A 16,460-nucleotide genomic window follows, 5' to 3' on the forward strand; every position below is an offset into this window, starting at 1 on the left:
TTTCTGTTACGCATATTACAGAAGGATGATAGCATGCAACGAAGTGATGAAAGTCTTGAATCTTGTTAAGAATGCTACGGGCATTAATATTTGCTAAAGAAAAGTTATCAGAGCGGAGTCAAGTTCCAGGAGGCTGAGAAGATTGCTTCTTGGCTTGAATGATAGAGTCGCCCGCTTCGCTTAACACATAACGTGTGTTATCTATCAGCAAGGAATCATACTGCAGACGAGAGGTGGTGGCATTTTTTCTTTGGTTAGCTGAAAGTTTCCAAAGGGCGCTGCGTACCATTCTAACGCGCTCTGAGAAGTCCTCGTTTACATATATTTGTGTTCCTTTCAGCTTTCTGGCATTCTTTAAAACAGCAAGTTTAGATCTGTAGTCTAAAAATTTAAATATAGCAGGGCGGGGCTTTCCCCCTCTGCGCGCTCCAAGTCTGTGCCATCGTTCGATGTCGGTACATTCAAGACCAAGTTTATCAGACATTAGGCTCGTGAACAAATCAAGCAGCTGCCCGGGAGACTCAGAATGGTGAATGCTTGCTTTCCCCAGGATGTGTCTTTTCAACAAGCCCGAGGGGTGCTTCATGACCCCTTTAAGGCGAAAGCATTAGATGCCTCATCAAATAAGAAAAATGATCGCTGGCGTCGACTTGAACAATGCAAAAAGTCACGTCGTCAGTGATTATGGCTTGATGATGTGACCTCATCATTGTGCCAAAGATCACCAAAATGTGCGACGTCATCGTGATGATACCATGAAGCCCCATACTGACGTCATCACACATCATCACATTTTTGGTGATCTATGATGACACAATGGTATAGACTAAGTTGATGTAAATTTTTTTTTGCTAAACTTAACACTGATACATTAAAACTGTTTCCATTTGTATCTGCATGCATCAGACGTTATATTGAGGACAATTATTTTACGTATTCGCATAAGACTTAATTTTTACAAAGACTTAAAAGGAGAATACTAGAGTGTTAAGCAAGAGTTGGTAATTCGTGACTCATGACGCAAAAAACGAGTGCAAAATGAATATAAGAGGAAGAAGGCCACACGAGTGAACACTCCTGTGGTTTTCTCAGTCTTGTTTCACATTAATTCACGCTCACTTCTTTCCTTGCCAAAAGGACAGTACCCAATTGGGTACTTGGGTACTGGAAAGGGAAATGTCAGTTGCAAAAAAGAAGAAGAAAGGAGTCACCATATCTCTGCAGATAAAATTTATTTCCAGACTTGTCTTAGATGGCACACTGTCGAACAGAGAAAAGCCGCGCCAATAGAAAAAAAAAACTTTGCGGCCAGTCTCACCAACTCTCCTCGTGCGCATTAAAATGCTCACTGCACCGAAATATCCACCAATCTCCTTTTGCATTTTACACTTCTAATATACTTTTTTTTTTGTCTACTACAGCCAGCGATAATAACAGGGTTTTGTATTCACTCGCTAAATTTACACAATCCTCTCTCTCAGGCACACTAAAAAGGCTTGTACAAAATGGTACATGAGAACAACAGGGAGAGAGAGAGTGGTGTCGGGAACCCCGAACAACAAATACCAGTTCAGGATCCCCACAGCACCGGTAGTACAGCAATAAAAGTTGGCAATAAAAGAAGGCGTCAAGATTCGCCAGGAACAGTAAGATCAAGGTGGGGAAAAATATATATATATATATATATCTATATCGAGAACATTCACATGAAGGTTTACTTCCTACATTGTTGCTTTCCTTGTAGTACATCTAGGACAAAAAAAAAAGAAGCTGCTAATTTTGGCAGAAACGTGTTTTCCGTGCAAGAATGCACAGCAGGCACTTGTCAGAAACGTTTTGTTTTTTTCTCCCGTATCATTCACTATTCTGCTTGTCAAGCAGCGGCTAATGCCAAACTACACTGAACTATGGAATATTTTGTAAACCTTAAAGAAGGGAGGGGTCTGGGAGGCGTGGCACATACTTCATGTAAATATACGGTTTCATACAAACCTCTCGCACTCTTCTGACATTAAAACCACCAATGCTGCACACTCCGTTGTACTACCTACCATCTTCCTAACATGATCCCCAAAGCTGCCAACTGACGGCACTAGTTTGTTATGGCATCTGTACCACATGATAAGCTTAAGTCGACGTAATGACACCTACGATGTCGTGCATGCTGCGTGAATTAAATATTAAAATTTCAGTCCTAGCGGCAAGAGGGACGGTATACATAAAAACATACATAATAGAAGAGTAAATGATGTCATGGCTTATTGCCTAAACAGGAGCAGTACTTTTCAACAGATCACTTTCATTCAACTGTGCCACATTTTAGCAGATAGGGTCAAGAAGTGGTTTAAAAAGGAAGGAAACTCCCACTGCGGATGTTTAACACTTTAAGATGACCATTCTAGCCACCTTTCCTTTAAGAGATAATACAACGAACGCTGCCTCTAATAGGCTATCTGTTCGACATACTTTTCTCTTTCTAGCATGTGTTCACATGTGAACAGCCGATGATCATATTACGATGGTATTGTCATCACGGCGGGTTCGTCCTACATTCACGTTAAATATTTTTCCTTTAAGCATTTTCGTCCAGAAAGAAACGTGGGTGCTTAGTTTTCAGAACATACATCTCCATATAATGTAGTCATGCAGTACCAACACAACCGGTAGTCGAAACACCAAGAGCCTAAAAAACACCTCCGGCAATCGACTGCAAGCATGATCCCCGTCCCAAAGCTGCAAATGAGAAAAAGCTGCATTGTTGAAATACTTATCAAAGGTTGGAATGTGTGTGTTGCATTTCTGATGTTTTAATCGCACACATCCTACACATGTACCTTATTTCTTTTTCTTACCGTTCCTCAAGTTAGTTGATAACCATAATGAAGACCATTTTTAAGATGTAACACAAAAGGACCTTTTAAACACAACGTTAAAAAAAAAGCAGATCACACCTACTTAAGCTCGAATCAGAGCCAATGTAAAATGTTAAACATATGTACATGGGCATTGCCTCATCCAGTCAACACACCATTAATACAGAAAGACATGCCAACATTGGTAATATCGAACAATTTCTAAGCTGTATTTCCGTTTCCCGTTAAACAGGGGAAGGAAAAAGGACAAGAATGGAATGGTTTTAAAGAGCAAGCTAACGATTCCAAGAACTCATGACAGGTTTTTCTCACATTGGCATACATTCAAAAGAATGCTGCTTAAAAATGAATGTACTTTGATTAACCCAGCAAGCAGTTCACGCATCACTGTATGATGTGAAGGAGAAAAAAATAATAAAGCGTGAAAAATGCGGGTCTAAAGATCACGGTGCATTCTCATAAATAAGCAAGGAAAATTTTTATACATGATGCAGAAAATGTTTTGTTCCTCTTTTGTTACGTTGATGAACACATCAGTGTTAAAAAATGGGTGAGTGTTAAAATCTGCAATTTCAGTTAAAACAGATCACAAATTAATCGACTCTCGATGAATAAAAAGAAAAAACACTGTGCGGCCTTCTATACAACAAAGAAAGGCTAAAATTCAATAAATGTAGTTGAGCACCACGAGGATATGTAAAAGAAGTCAGGAATACCCATGTCTTCTAAAAGGACAATACGGCAAAATATTGATGAGCTAACGCTTACCTTAAAGTACACTTGGCAAGTCACAACACGCAAAAGGTCAAGGCAAAAGCTGATGCAAGATTGCAATTTCTCCTTCTGTCCCTCAGTCTGTTGTTTCTCTAATCACAGATGAATCTCGATACGATGCTGCATAACAAGTTTATCAAGGTAATAAGTTTTCTTGTCCCATTGAGCAACCCACAGGAGCGACAAATTTTCATACAGTTAATGGAACCATGTTTTCACCTGAATTTGGACAATACAACTGCAGAAGTGGCCTTTTAGTAGTATTTTTAAAACTCACTGCACATTTATATTTCAGTGTACTAGCTAAGGTGACGTTCCAGCGACAGCGTAAATACGAAATGAAAATACTGCAACACTCGCGAAGTTTAATTGGCATTACGTGTACATCACCCCAAAAAATTGACAATACTATTATATTAAGTTTTCTCTGCCAAGAACTTATATCGCTCTTGCCTTAGTGTGAACGTGAAGTTCGGCACTCAATTTAGTATCCCTCTGGTTTTTCCTACATCCATCCTATTCTTCAGAAACCAAGAAAGCACAAACTCCTCGCATACTCTCTCCAGTATGCTTACAGTAAAATTCTGAGCAAGTGCCTCCCCCTCAGCAAGTTGAAATTACCGGCAAAATCGAGGGGGGGTGGGCTTTCCCGAAATGGCACCAATATTCAAGATGGCGGCGGCAGAATTTTCCTGCTGGAAAAGTAGAGTGCACATGGACTTCCTCAGAAGTCTAGCTCTCGTTTGTGGCATGACACATCAAAAGGATGACTCATACAAGAAACACATAGGCAGTGTCATGAGACCGCGGGAAGTATGGCAACGAAGCGATTTCAATGATAAGCCCACGGCAACACATCAGCTCTGGGCAGCAGCCACAGATCTCTAAGGCCTTTTGCTAACTACATTAACTACATGTGTTACTACATATGTTACCATCTTCAAATTGCAAGTACAGATCTCGAAGGCCGTGCTTTTGCTCGCAGGAATCTGGAAATCTTCATGGGTGTTATGCATTAAGTTCGGGGTGCGATCATTATACGGAAAAGAAAAAGAATCCAATTTTGATGAATTTCAGGCGCAGGACCTAGATCAGGCTGCTAAGCAGGATTGGATTGGATTCAAGCAGGCCAGTGTTGCCTAGATGCGGTGTGTTATCAGGCTGTGGATCGGATGGAGGGGGCTTTTCCTGAACAGCGTGGAAAGTAGCAAGCAGTGAAATTTGAGGTGGCGCTTGCTCAGAATTTTACGGTAGTCAGATGCAGGTGCACTTACTATACAGACAAAATACGAAAGTAATCCAAGCTGGTGTGTGAAAGGCGTGTACAATGAGCGAAAATTCAAACATGAACAAATCCAAAACTACTCCAATGCTTTGTTCCATTTCTAGGTGCACCTGCACTTACGAGAATGGCTTAATTTAGACTCCAAAGTATACACTGTGGACTACTCCATGCTTAGATATTCGCGACAGAGCAATGACATGTCGCACTTTCACGTAATTACACACAACAGGAGTTCCAGCCAGCTTCTACTTGTTCACGCTTCAATTTACGTTGACAGTACAACACTTAAATCTTAGTGACAATTTCATCATGATGTCAAAAGTCGACTCAAATGCAAGCTCGGCTTTGCGCAGTGTTAAACGTCTGTGATCAAAGCTGCAATAATCACAGTAATAACAATGTACTCAACTTAGTTTTGTCAATTCTGTGCATCTGCACTACACTACTTTCGCGTGTGCTACACAACATTTTTGCAGCAAGTGGACACATTGAAACTTTCTCATATGTGATTCAAATTCTTGCACTGCATGCGAGCACACTTGGCACTTCGCTCCAAATTTCGCAATGAAACCTCAATACATGTCGAGTAGAGAAAGGTCCTTCTTGATGGAAACAGGCTCTACAGATATTGCGATGTCTATTGTTCTGTGGCATGTTATAAAACAATTCAGTGCAGTAACCATGCAGGCAGTAACAAAGCTTAACTAGCACGTTGTACTTCACTCGATATCTTTGCTTCTTCACTTTTCTCACTCTAAGCAAGGCAAAGTCACATTCCACCTAAGCAAAGAAATTTAAACAGCAGGCAAGTCAAGAAGCCTAACGACAGAAGAACAAGGTGCACCTCAAGGCGTATGCATCCAGTAGCTACTGTTCGCTGGAACGCCTTTCTTCTAGAAGTATCTAACAATCACAACTGTCATTTACAAAAATAAAAACACGAAAGTTAAACACGTAAAAACCCACAGTGACAGAAAAAGTGGATGTAAACTTGCGTTCAACTTAACTTTTTGAAGCACCTTTAACGTGGCTAACAACTGTTTCGAGCACCGCCCATGTCAGAACCTAGAAAACGAGCGCTTAGAATTACAAGCCGTGAACGTGCCGCGCTTTAGCGCTAGTACCACCGGGTTGTTCTTATCATTGCATTCAGAGAGTCATGGTAGTGATGATGACGAAAAACGAAATGAAACGAAATTAAATGCATTTGCCTCGGCCACAATTTAAAACATCCACGGACACAACCAAAGTCGGTTTAGATGCAACTAGCTAGCAAGCCTTCATTTTTTTGTCATCGTGGCCCAAATGTTGGAGGCTGTCTGGCATGTGTCAACAGTACACAAAACGAGAGTTCATTCTGATGAAACGCTCAAACGCCGCAATAAAAGATGGCAATTCTCATTTAACCGCACATTCACTGATGCTTTTACTGAACCTTACGGCCACATCAAACACCTTGCTCTGTTCCATCAACCGCGCGCATTAGTATCACCCGTGCCGAGAAGTTGAGAGTTTATAAATACTAATACGGCAATCAACATAACAGCGAAGATGGTAGTGATTACTCCTATGAAAATGCTTCCCAAAGGCGAAAACCCCGAAAATAAAAAAGAAAACTGGCGACGCATTTACTAACAGTAGTCTTGGCCAACTGATTTGGCAATAGGAGGGCACCAGTACACGACCAGGCTTCCCATCGTGTTTAACATATCCACAGACTCATGTAACAACAGGTTCTTTTTTTATATAGAGAGAGCAGAGAGGTGGGCTCAAGAGAGGTGGGCCGTAACCATTACCCTGCATAGGAGGAAGGAAGTGCAGGTTGTTTTGAGAGAAAGGCATTACGAAAGACATTCTTAGTCAACAATAGCTGGTGCGAGTTTGATGCGTTAAAACTGGCTTATGTACAATCGCAGTTACGACAAACAGGTGCGGACGAAGGGGGCGTGCAACAACATTAAAACGGCAAAGAGCCAGCGCTGAAAAAAAGAATGCAAGCCCATTTCGTAACTTGTGCACTTGCGTTTGTTTAACTTATGTTAGGTTACTATATGCAACAAAAAGAAAGAGGGGAGGGGGGGGGGAAGCAGCATTCGGTGAATTCCCACTTCGAAAAGTGGCGATGCCGTGACGGCTCGGCTGAGAGTGTGCACTGGATGCAATCCCCATGTGCAGTAGCATTGATGCTCGTTGCGGAAGCGCCATGTTCAACATGCCGATGTGCACATTAAGCTGCACGATGGATGGTATGCTCTGTGGTCGGACGTACACGTGCACACACAGGAGACGCAAGAGTCTAGCCAAAAGAAGGCTCTCCACTCGATACACGATGCACAGAAAAACAGAAACACATTGGACTCCTCCCGAGGACGCAGTTCGGTCGACTTGTGCTGGGTGACCGACTGTGGTCACCTGCCAAGAGCTGCGCTACACTAAATATAATCTACACTTATCGAAAGAATGGTCAGCAATGTGAAGAAGGACATTCAGGAAAAAGTTCCACAGCTTATTGACTCTTTACACAGTGGCAGGCATCTGAAAATAAAAAGATAAAAGGAAACAAGAGGAAGGCATTAATGGCAGGTTCAGATGTAGGCACATTAGAGCGTAACATTGCCAACTCGTGTGGCATTTAAGACGTGCACTTTTGGTGAAATACTGTAAATGCTAATATCTTACCTCATGTGACTCAATAAATGCACCTCTGCATTTACATACTGTGCTACTACTACCAAAGGAGAAGTCTGCTGAATGACTTGGAGAAGTGGGTTTTCCCATTCTATACCAACTTGCTGTGTGGCGAGATCACTTATTTTTGGCCTGGCTTCATAGCGTGAATTCAGCCTGGAGTTATAAAATATGTTGTTTTCAATGTACCAGCTGCTGCATTGATATAACATGCAGAGTTGTCTTCTTTTGTAAAATCCATTGTAAAATCCCAGCACAACCTTGCTTGAGAAATCAGGCTGCTGCTTCAAAAACAATGAGCAGAGCTCAACATAAGCCAAGGTGTGGAAAAGGAGCACACATGACACTATATTTGCAACGATGTAAAGGATATTACTTGGGATTCCAAAGCCACAGCGCAATGCAGTCAGTTATACAACTTGATAATCGCTCAGAATTCAATTTTACAAAGAATGTAGAGTCAACATCAAAAGTTTAAGGACCACAATACCGAAGAAGAAGCTGAATATTTCCACTGCTTCGGCAGGCAGCCCTGAATTTAGTAGATTTCTGGCTCGTTCTAAAACGTGCCAACAACACGCACTGCGCAGTTTGACCAAATACAGTCACAAATTGCAGGGAAATTCAATGTATTCTCAGAACTAGTGGTCTCTACAGTTTTGATACTGGCTGTACAAGAACCCGCAAGATCAGTACATTTCTGGGGGAAACAGTTCATTGGCATTCAAGAGCTCATAGCAGCTGTTGTCGAACACAAAGTCAAGAAAGCTATGCTTTCAACATCACTATTTGGCATCATACAAGACACTTTTTCCTTGTGAAGTAGAAATATTGAGGTTATACCTTTTTCAATACTAACACTGATTCCCTTAACAGTGGCCAACTTTGTACACACTGCATTTCAAAATCACACGCAAAAGAGCAAAGGTTCAAGCATGCTTCGAGGGGAGCTGAATGAAGGAAGAGCAACGAAACACGTCGCTCACCCAGGCCAACCGTGGCGGCCCAAGGGCCGTCATGAACCCTGCACGCATGGGGAGGCAGGCTCCCCTGGTCCCCTTCAATCATGTGTCCATGTTCCAGTTGTACCAGTCCTTTTGCTGAGGCGGCGAGTTCACCTGGCTCGAACTCCGGGGTGAGCTCTGACTCAGGGGACCATTCAGCAGGCCAGACATGCCAGGATGAAGCAGGCTCGGTGGGCTCTCCACTGAAAGCACGAGGCACAATAGCAGCCAGCAATTAGTATGAAGGCCGATTGTAGCTGCTAAGGAAAGACAGGGTAAGGCTGGATCCAGAGAAGCTATTCTCGAACCGTCCATCTAATGGACATGTCCATTTCGGCGGAGCGCATTCAGTTACTCGAGAATGCAGCAAGCCGTGACGCCATTGAGCTCTTGGCCACGTCGACGTGCCGCACCCGTATGGCACTCTCCCAGCGTTACAAGAAAGAAAGTGGACGAAATGTACAGTCACAGAACATTTAAAAGAACTTGACAAGTCTGTCCTTGCATATAAGCGTGTCCCAGACGCTTGTGAACTATGCAGGGAATGTGTACCAACCTGTACCAACAAGTGCTTAAACAGGAGGCTGCGTTGGTCGCATTGAAGCACATTCCATTTCTCTCATTTGGGTCGAAAGTTTTGAAAGCTCCGTGATGTCAAAATGACACTGCAGAAGAACTGGAAACGGGGCGCACTTCTTGTCAAGCTCTGACCAATCAGCGGAGGCCGAAGTGGACAGTCCACTAAATGGACTGTTCGAGAATAGCTTCCCTAGCAGTGCAATAGAAGTGCAATGTACGAATGTTCACAGAATTCACACGGAGGGCCATAACTATCAGACGAAAGAGCGAACTGACTGCCTTCACACTCTCCAGGGACAAGAGCTGCGTTCAGATCTTACTTTTTATTGTAAATTAAATTAAAAAATAGAATGGCACAGTTGCTTTGAACTGCTCGCCCAGCTGCCACAAAGAGATGGAGAGAAACAGAAACAGCGTGGCCTCCGCAAAACTGGAAGTGTGGAATCACATGACGCAAAACATTTTGCAGACTAGAACAGTTATCTCTCCCATCGCGTGGGCCCAGCCTAAGAGGAAAAGATGGACAGTCGCAGAACGTTGAAGAAGAGGTTTCTACATGAACATGCTGCATGATTATTGCCCTTGTGGGACCAATTGAGAATCAAAGTTCAAGTGGCTCTCTGGTGTTCAAATGCCTCTAGTAATGTGAACTCTGTCAACGCTTGCACCATCCATACAAAATTTTATTCCGAACACCTCAAAGTTGGTTTAGTAGGTTCAGTGACAACAATGTGAAACATCGCACGACTATAAAGAAGGACAGTGCTGCACTTCTGCATCACTTTCAAGTGCGCTATGAAGCCTACTAGCAGCTGAAAACTGGAACAATGTTGTGTGCACACCAACCTCAAGTTAGCTTTCTCACTGACAGATTAACCATCAATGAAAGCCTACGCTTATAACCGTTCAACGTGTCAGGGTTCTGAAACACAGGGTGACAATCAGAAGAGTTTTGCAATTTGCACAGTTGAAACACCCAGCTTTCCTGCTGTGCGCAGGCAGCACTCACCAACAAGAGGTGATGGCACCTTGCGCGTCCGCTTGACCAGGAGCCGCACAGTGTTGCCCCCTTGTCGGATGATGTTGATGGCGTCGGCGTGCGTCATGTTTTTCGTGTTGATGCCGTTCACTTCCAGGATCTGGTCCCCAACCTGGTCACAGGAAATGGCCGCATTTATTCTCACATCCTTTCGTTCCTTCGTATGCGGCATGCTCTAATAGGAAAGCACTCTACGAATGGGACTCCCAAATATCTGGGCTTAGAAAACGTTCCTGTCCCTCAAGAAACAGGTTCCTTCACTTCAAATATTACCTAATGACACATAATCACCAAGTGCACTGCTCGCTAATATGAAGGCAACAATGCATTCAGGGCCTGTATTTACAAAACTTCTCTGATACCGGTGCCACATGGGCACTTTTGATCACATCAGGGTCGATCCGGGTCACATTCCTTGATCATGATCAACAATCATCGCTGCTACACGGTTGAAACTAATTCGTAATCTGAATCGAGTTTGGCACAGACATCAGTGAAATCGTGATCTGGGAGCCAGATCTCGATGCACATATTGTGATCATCTTGATCTTGATCAGGCCTGATCGTTATTAAGTTACCGCATAGCAGCACCTGATCCAGATCGGCCCTGATCGCGATCAAAATTACCTTTGTGACACCGCTATAACACGACAGCCATCCACCAATGGCCCTGGTCATGGCAGTCATTTCATTATCAAGCCAACTGCCATCATGAGTGGCAGGCACCAGGAGTGGCAGGCACCATGAGTGGCAGGCACCATGAGTGGCAGGCACCACAAATGCCAGCTAATCATGAAATGCTTGTACACATGTAAAAGAAATGTGGGCCCTGTTGCATAGCCTTCAATAACTGTCGTTTGCAGCTCTATCCTGGAATTACGATAAAATTACGACACCAGTGGCACGATCAACTGGTCACCCCTATACTCCAGCTTCCCTGCCACCCCTGTGCACACGCATATTCTCCAGAGTGTAACACACAGTGGACAACAGTCCTCACCTGCAGTTTTCCCGAGAGCTGGGCCGGGCCCTGGTCGGCGATCCTCAGCACGAAAAGGGGCATGCTGTGAAACTCCCGGCCCCCGCGGATGCTAAATCCAAAGCCCCGCACCCCCCGCTGCAGCTCCACGCTGTGGTACTCCCCCCCAGCGCCATCGATGGCACCCCCGCCGCCGCTGCCGCTGCCAGGGGGCTCTGGGCCACGGGTGCCCCCCACCTCCTCCCCCTACACACAAGAGCAAAGAGAAAATTGCACCACGATTCACCACTTCAAGCTAACAGCTGTATTCACAAAAACAGACTGACTTAAATTTTTGTACCGCCGTACTTTCTCATGTATAACCTGCACAAAAAATGCAGAAAACTTGGAGCTGAAGTCGAGACGAAAAATGCGAATAGACCCTTTTCGTAATTTGCAAGTGCGCTTCCCTGCGCTGCGTATTCGCCCAACTAATGGTGGCCCCTGTTGTCCTTCAAGTGTAGACGAGGTCCTAGTTGCACATGCTGGGGCTTGTCTATTATGCATTTTTATATCAAGAGAGCTGAGCCTACGTTTTCCGCGTCATAGTGCAAGCAAACTGCGGTTGAACATGGTGCTTAGTGTAACTGACTAGCCGCTATTAGTTGGGCTAACTTCATCCAAAAACTGCCAGCTACACAATTATGCCAAGGGCCTATTCCGGAGTGCAAGGCGGCTTCATGGCAGTGCTTCACAGCTATGCAAGGAAGCCAGCACTGCAGCAATACGTGGGGATCATTTTTAGAAAATTTTCCACGAATCGTTGTTGAGGTGCAGGTTATACGTGAGAAAATACATATATCTGCATAGTGTAGTCGAGTTCAACAGAATGCCATTTGGCCAGGTAAAATCACTGTTAGCAAAGGAAAACACAGCACTGAACATGGTCAAAACAGAATGACATTTCGAGATAACAACAGTGCTACTATTTTGTAGTGACCCCTTCTGATCGATTCTTTGCCATTCTTGTTATCCACTGCTCCAGTCAGCTGATCCCTATGATAATGAGGGCGGGCTGCAGCTCTGATCACTGATAAAGAGCAAAAAGGCACTGCTCCAAAATATTAGCCCTGACACCTCATTCACAGTTGGGAGTCTACTACGCAGCAGGTTCTTGGAAGGTTTTTGAGTCTTCTTGAGAGTGTGACACCAACTTCAAAAGTACACAACACTGAGGGTGCCAGATTACATGTACTCCCAAGTCTGTGCGGTCTCTAAACATAGGCTCCATTAACTGTTTGTGTGGCACTTCTTTGAAAACGAAAGAATAGTACTCTGTTCTCTTTTTTCTTCTTTTTTTTTTCTTTGTCTCACTTTTTCCGATGCAAAAATGCGAGTTTGAGAGACAAGCAGCACAACACACTTCAAATGAAGATGCAAGGAACAACGCTTCAATGCTGAGTAAATAAAGATGCGTCTCTGCCAAAGCTGTGCCAAAATGAAAAAAAGAAAAAGGAAGGGAAGGTAAAGATGCAGGAATGAGAATAACACTCAAAGATAGAGAAGCAGGAATGGGTCAAAATAGTGCTCACTGTACCATTTTACTAATTTTGCAATGCAAGAGCATGTCTTAGCATGCAAAATTCAACTAACAGCTTTTGTCAAGGTTCAAATAGAGATGACAGCTGCACATGCTGGGGCTTGTCCTTGCATCTGCGATTTCACAACATGTTCCGCCTACGAGTTCCATGGATAGGTCAGCATACTTTAACACTAAGATAAGAAAGAGAAAACACGAACACTACTGCCATTGTTGCAGTGTAACATTGTGCTGGCCAAATCAGTTGAAATGCATTAACATAATAATAATAATAATTAAAAAAAATAATGATAATAATTGCTGGGGTTTTACGTGCAGGAACCACAATGTGGTCATGAGGCACGCATGCGGTAGTGGGGGATTCCAGATTAATTTCGACCACCTAAGGCTCTTTAACGTGCACCTAAACCTAAGTACACAGGTGTTCCTTGCATTTTGCCCCCATCGAAATGCAGCTGCTGTGGTCGGGAATCGCACCAGCGCCCTCAAGCTTAGCAGCGCAAAGTTGAGATGCAGACGAAGGCAAGTTGCCTTGTCAAAGTTGTGCGACCACTGTTGACACACTGTGACTGCTAGCTCGGTGATTCAACAGAGTGGCGGCTTTACAGTTACGAAATGGGTCTAATGAAGAATATTTCATGCAGAGGCAAACGAGCCTTAAACACGTGAGCAAGTGCTGGCAAAAAAAAAAGTGAGACAGACAGACAGAGAGAGAGAGAAAGTGGCAGCAGCAGACCTTGCTAGAGCATGGTCCAGACCGTGAGGAGGAAGTGTCTGGTACCAGAAAGGAGGCGTGGCTGCTGGCAAGTTGGGCACTGAGGTGCACGAGCTCTGCAGTGACGGCAGCGGCAGTGAAGGTGACAGGACAAAAAGTCGTAGCGTTGACAGGAAAGCGTCAAAGTGGTGGGCAAGAATAAAAGAGGGCAGCAGCAGCAAAAAAGAAAAAAAGAAGGGCATAGGCAAAATGTCGCAAACTTCCAAAACGTGTTGTGCACAGTGCTCATGGAATGAAACGTGACAATCTAGGGCCAACTAATGCACATACTTCCATTTCCACAGCTTTCAGTGTGCATCACATCAGCACAATGTTGGCTTGTATGCTTACACCACAGCCAACATAACCTTTAGTGGCTAGATCAGTAGCAACACGACGTGGTTATCTCGAGTAATTGCACGTACCAGTTGCTACGCTTGAAGTCGCGCATGTCATTCTGCCAACACTGTACATACTTTCGCGATGTCAAACAGAGGGCATATGGCACAGATCAAGAGGATCAGCAGCAAGTCTATCTTTTTAATACTGCGCGCTAACGACTTCTTTGTCCTTTGTGCCCTCTATAGAGAGCTTATACGCATTGGCGCTGTCATCTCTCTAGCAATATGCACACCGCAATATAATGACAGAATTGCAGCTTGCACTGTGTCACTAGAATTCGCTCGTGCCAAAAATAAGCGTATTCAGTGCCTATGACTGGTGCATGTATTGTATGCCCATTTGGACATTTGTTATCCTAGTGATAATTAACCTGTTATTAAACTTTGTTAGTTTAAAAACACCATAAGGTTTAACTTTGCAGCAATGGTAATAAAATGACCCCAAGCCTTAATAATCTTGATTCAACAGTGCAAGTAACCTGTGAGGACTGCTCGTCAAAGTATCCCTTTATTGTTCACGCCACTTCTACGATGCATGTGTGTTGCATGTCTTTAAAAGGCTTTTAAAATGGCTACTATAAATCCAGAAATGACATGGCTACTTCAAGTTTGAAGAATTCTAATAGTTAGGAAAGGGAAGGAAGAAGAAAAGATGTGCTGGCAAGAAAAGAAAATTTAAACCCTTGTTTTTTAATGTTTATATGTGATAGCACATCTTCAGTGCTGTGCCAACTAGTGGAAACGGACTTCAAAACATTTCTGATAAGCATAAAAATATAGTCAAAGACCAAGTCCCAAGTAGGAGCTGTGCCTGGATGGGCCTTAAATCCAGGTACAATTCATAAGTTATGATCGACTATTAATCCAAATATCACCCCTAATCCACTCGCATTATCTGGTCACAAACAAAAAGCCTGTGCTACTCCTAAATGTTCACGCTAACTAGCGTTCATCATTCAATTACATAGCAAACTTTGATCTTGCAGTATAAACAAAGATGTGCAAACAGTGCCTACTGTCCAATTCACTTCCCCAAATTGCGGCTGGAAAGACAGAAGCAATGATTCGCATAGTGCGTGGGAACTTACCCTTTGAGAGACAGATGCATTGCTTGAAGTGTCATCTGGAAAATGACAAGAATTGGAGATATGAAGAACGCAGAATGCCAGTAAGCAGGCGGCACTACGGGTTAGCTAGCTTAGCAAGGACTAAAGAAGTTTGCTGTAAAGCTCTACAGAGTTCTGTGTAGAAACAGAAGTCAACTGCACGTTAGTATTGGCAAACGTCCTAAGCCATTATGATAGGAACAACATCTATGATACAGGTGTTACTGCAAACAACTTTCGGCACAGTACCATAGGTGCTCATTACTTGTGTTACATATGTGAACACAGTGTTCACGTGACTATGTGCTTGTGACTGTTACGCTTGTAATACACAAAACTGTAGTTGCTAATAACACAATAGCAACCAATGCCTTGCACCATCGAAGTCTTGCATTTGCTCTTATAGCCGTGTAACAGCACATATGACAAGGAGTATTTCTTTGCAGATTCTCAACAGTTCATTCCAGCAGAGATCAATAATATAAGCGCAGATATTTTTTATGCTTTCGTGTGACAACCTTTATCACATTTTTGAATTTGTTTCCGAAATCTTTTCATTCCCGTAAGCTATACATCGCAGGGCACGAACATACTGGCTTTTCTAGCACAAAGCAAGCCAAAAAAAAAAAAGCTGTATTAACATTAAAAAAAAGAAAGAAAAAGAAATGTGGCACATACCTAAGGGCGGTCCTATGGTGAGGACAACGGACAGCCCGGACACCTTGATGAGGTTGACAATTTCACCATGGTGCATATCAAGGATGCTGATGCCATTGACTGCCAAGATTCGATCGCCTACATGCAGCTGACCGCAACGTTCCGCGGGGCTGTTCTCAATGATGCGGCCTGGAGATAGGGTCATTTTGGAGACATTTGTAAGCACTTCATCTTCTTATAACACTGAAAGAATTTGCTAAAGCATCAACACGTTTCACAACACAATTATGAGGATATACTTCTCAAAGCTGATGTTAAGGTTTAGCTAAAAGAACACAAATTGGTTACTATTATGCTTCAAGTCTACTCTGTTCCTGTGTTTTCTGTTCAGACTGATTCAAAAACGGGTATAAAGGAACATGTAATTCTATAATCGGGACATGTACCCTAAGGTGAATACAGCAGACTCTAAGTAAACGGAAATCTTTTAAATGGAATTGCTGCTTCCTCTACTCCCTCTAATACGATTGGTTTCGTACCTGACTACTGCAACCCTGTGCATCTCAATAAACGAAACTCCTGTTAAACAGAACATATCTTCTTGGTCCCTTCAGGTTCCATTTAATGAGAGTCTACTGCAGATTACTCACACCTCATTAATTAGTTAATGCCACAGTCCAACATGCCATGCAAACGATGTCTACATCACAAAGTAACCTAGATCCTACGACAGAACTGCAGT

General features: G+C 43.3%; 1 protein-coding gene across 1 annotated transcript in view; it reads right to left on the reverse strand.

Moving 5' to 3' along the window:
- Nucleotides 1-1,212: 1,212 nt before the first annotated feature.
- LOC119396351 (membrane-associated guanylate kinase, WW and PDZ domain-containing protein 2) overlaps nt 1,213-16,460 on the reverse strand; it is a 64,929-nt gene continuing 49,681 nt past the window's right edge. Inside the window, 6 exon segments of the mRNA XM_049417062.1 lie at nt 1,213-7,467; nt 8,607-8,827; nt 10,213-10,354; nt 11,243-11,467; nt 15,044-15,078; nt 15,740-15,907. Coding sequence (XP_049273019.1) covers nt 8,685-8,827; nt 10,213-10,354; nt 11,243-11,467; nt 15,044-15,078; nt 15,740-15,907 — 713 coding nt within the window. The 3' untranslated portion in view covers nt 1,213-7,467; nt 8,607-8,684.

The sequence above is a fragment of the Rhipicephalus sanguineus genome, chromosome 6, assembly GCF_013339695.2.
Source record: "Rhipicephalus sanguineus isolate Rsan-2018 chromosome 6, BIME_Rsan_1.4, whole genome shotgun sequence".
NCBI lineage: Eukaryota > Metazoa > Arthropoda > Arachnida > Ixodida > Ixodidae > Rhipicephalus > Rhipicephalus sanguineus.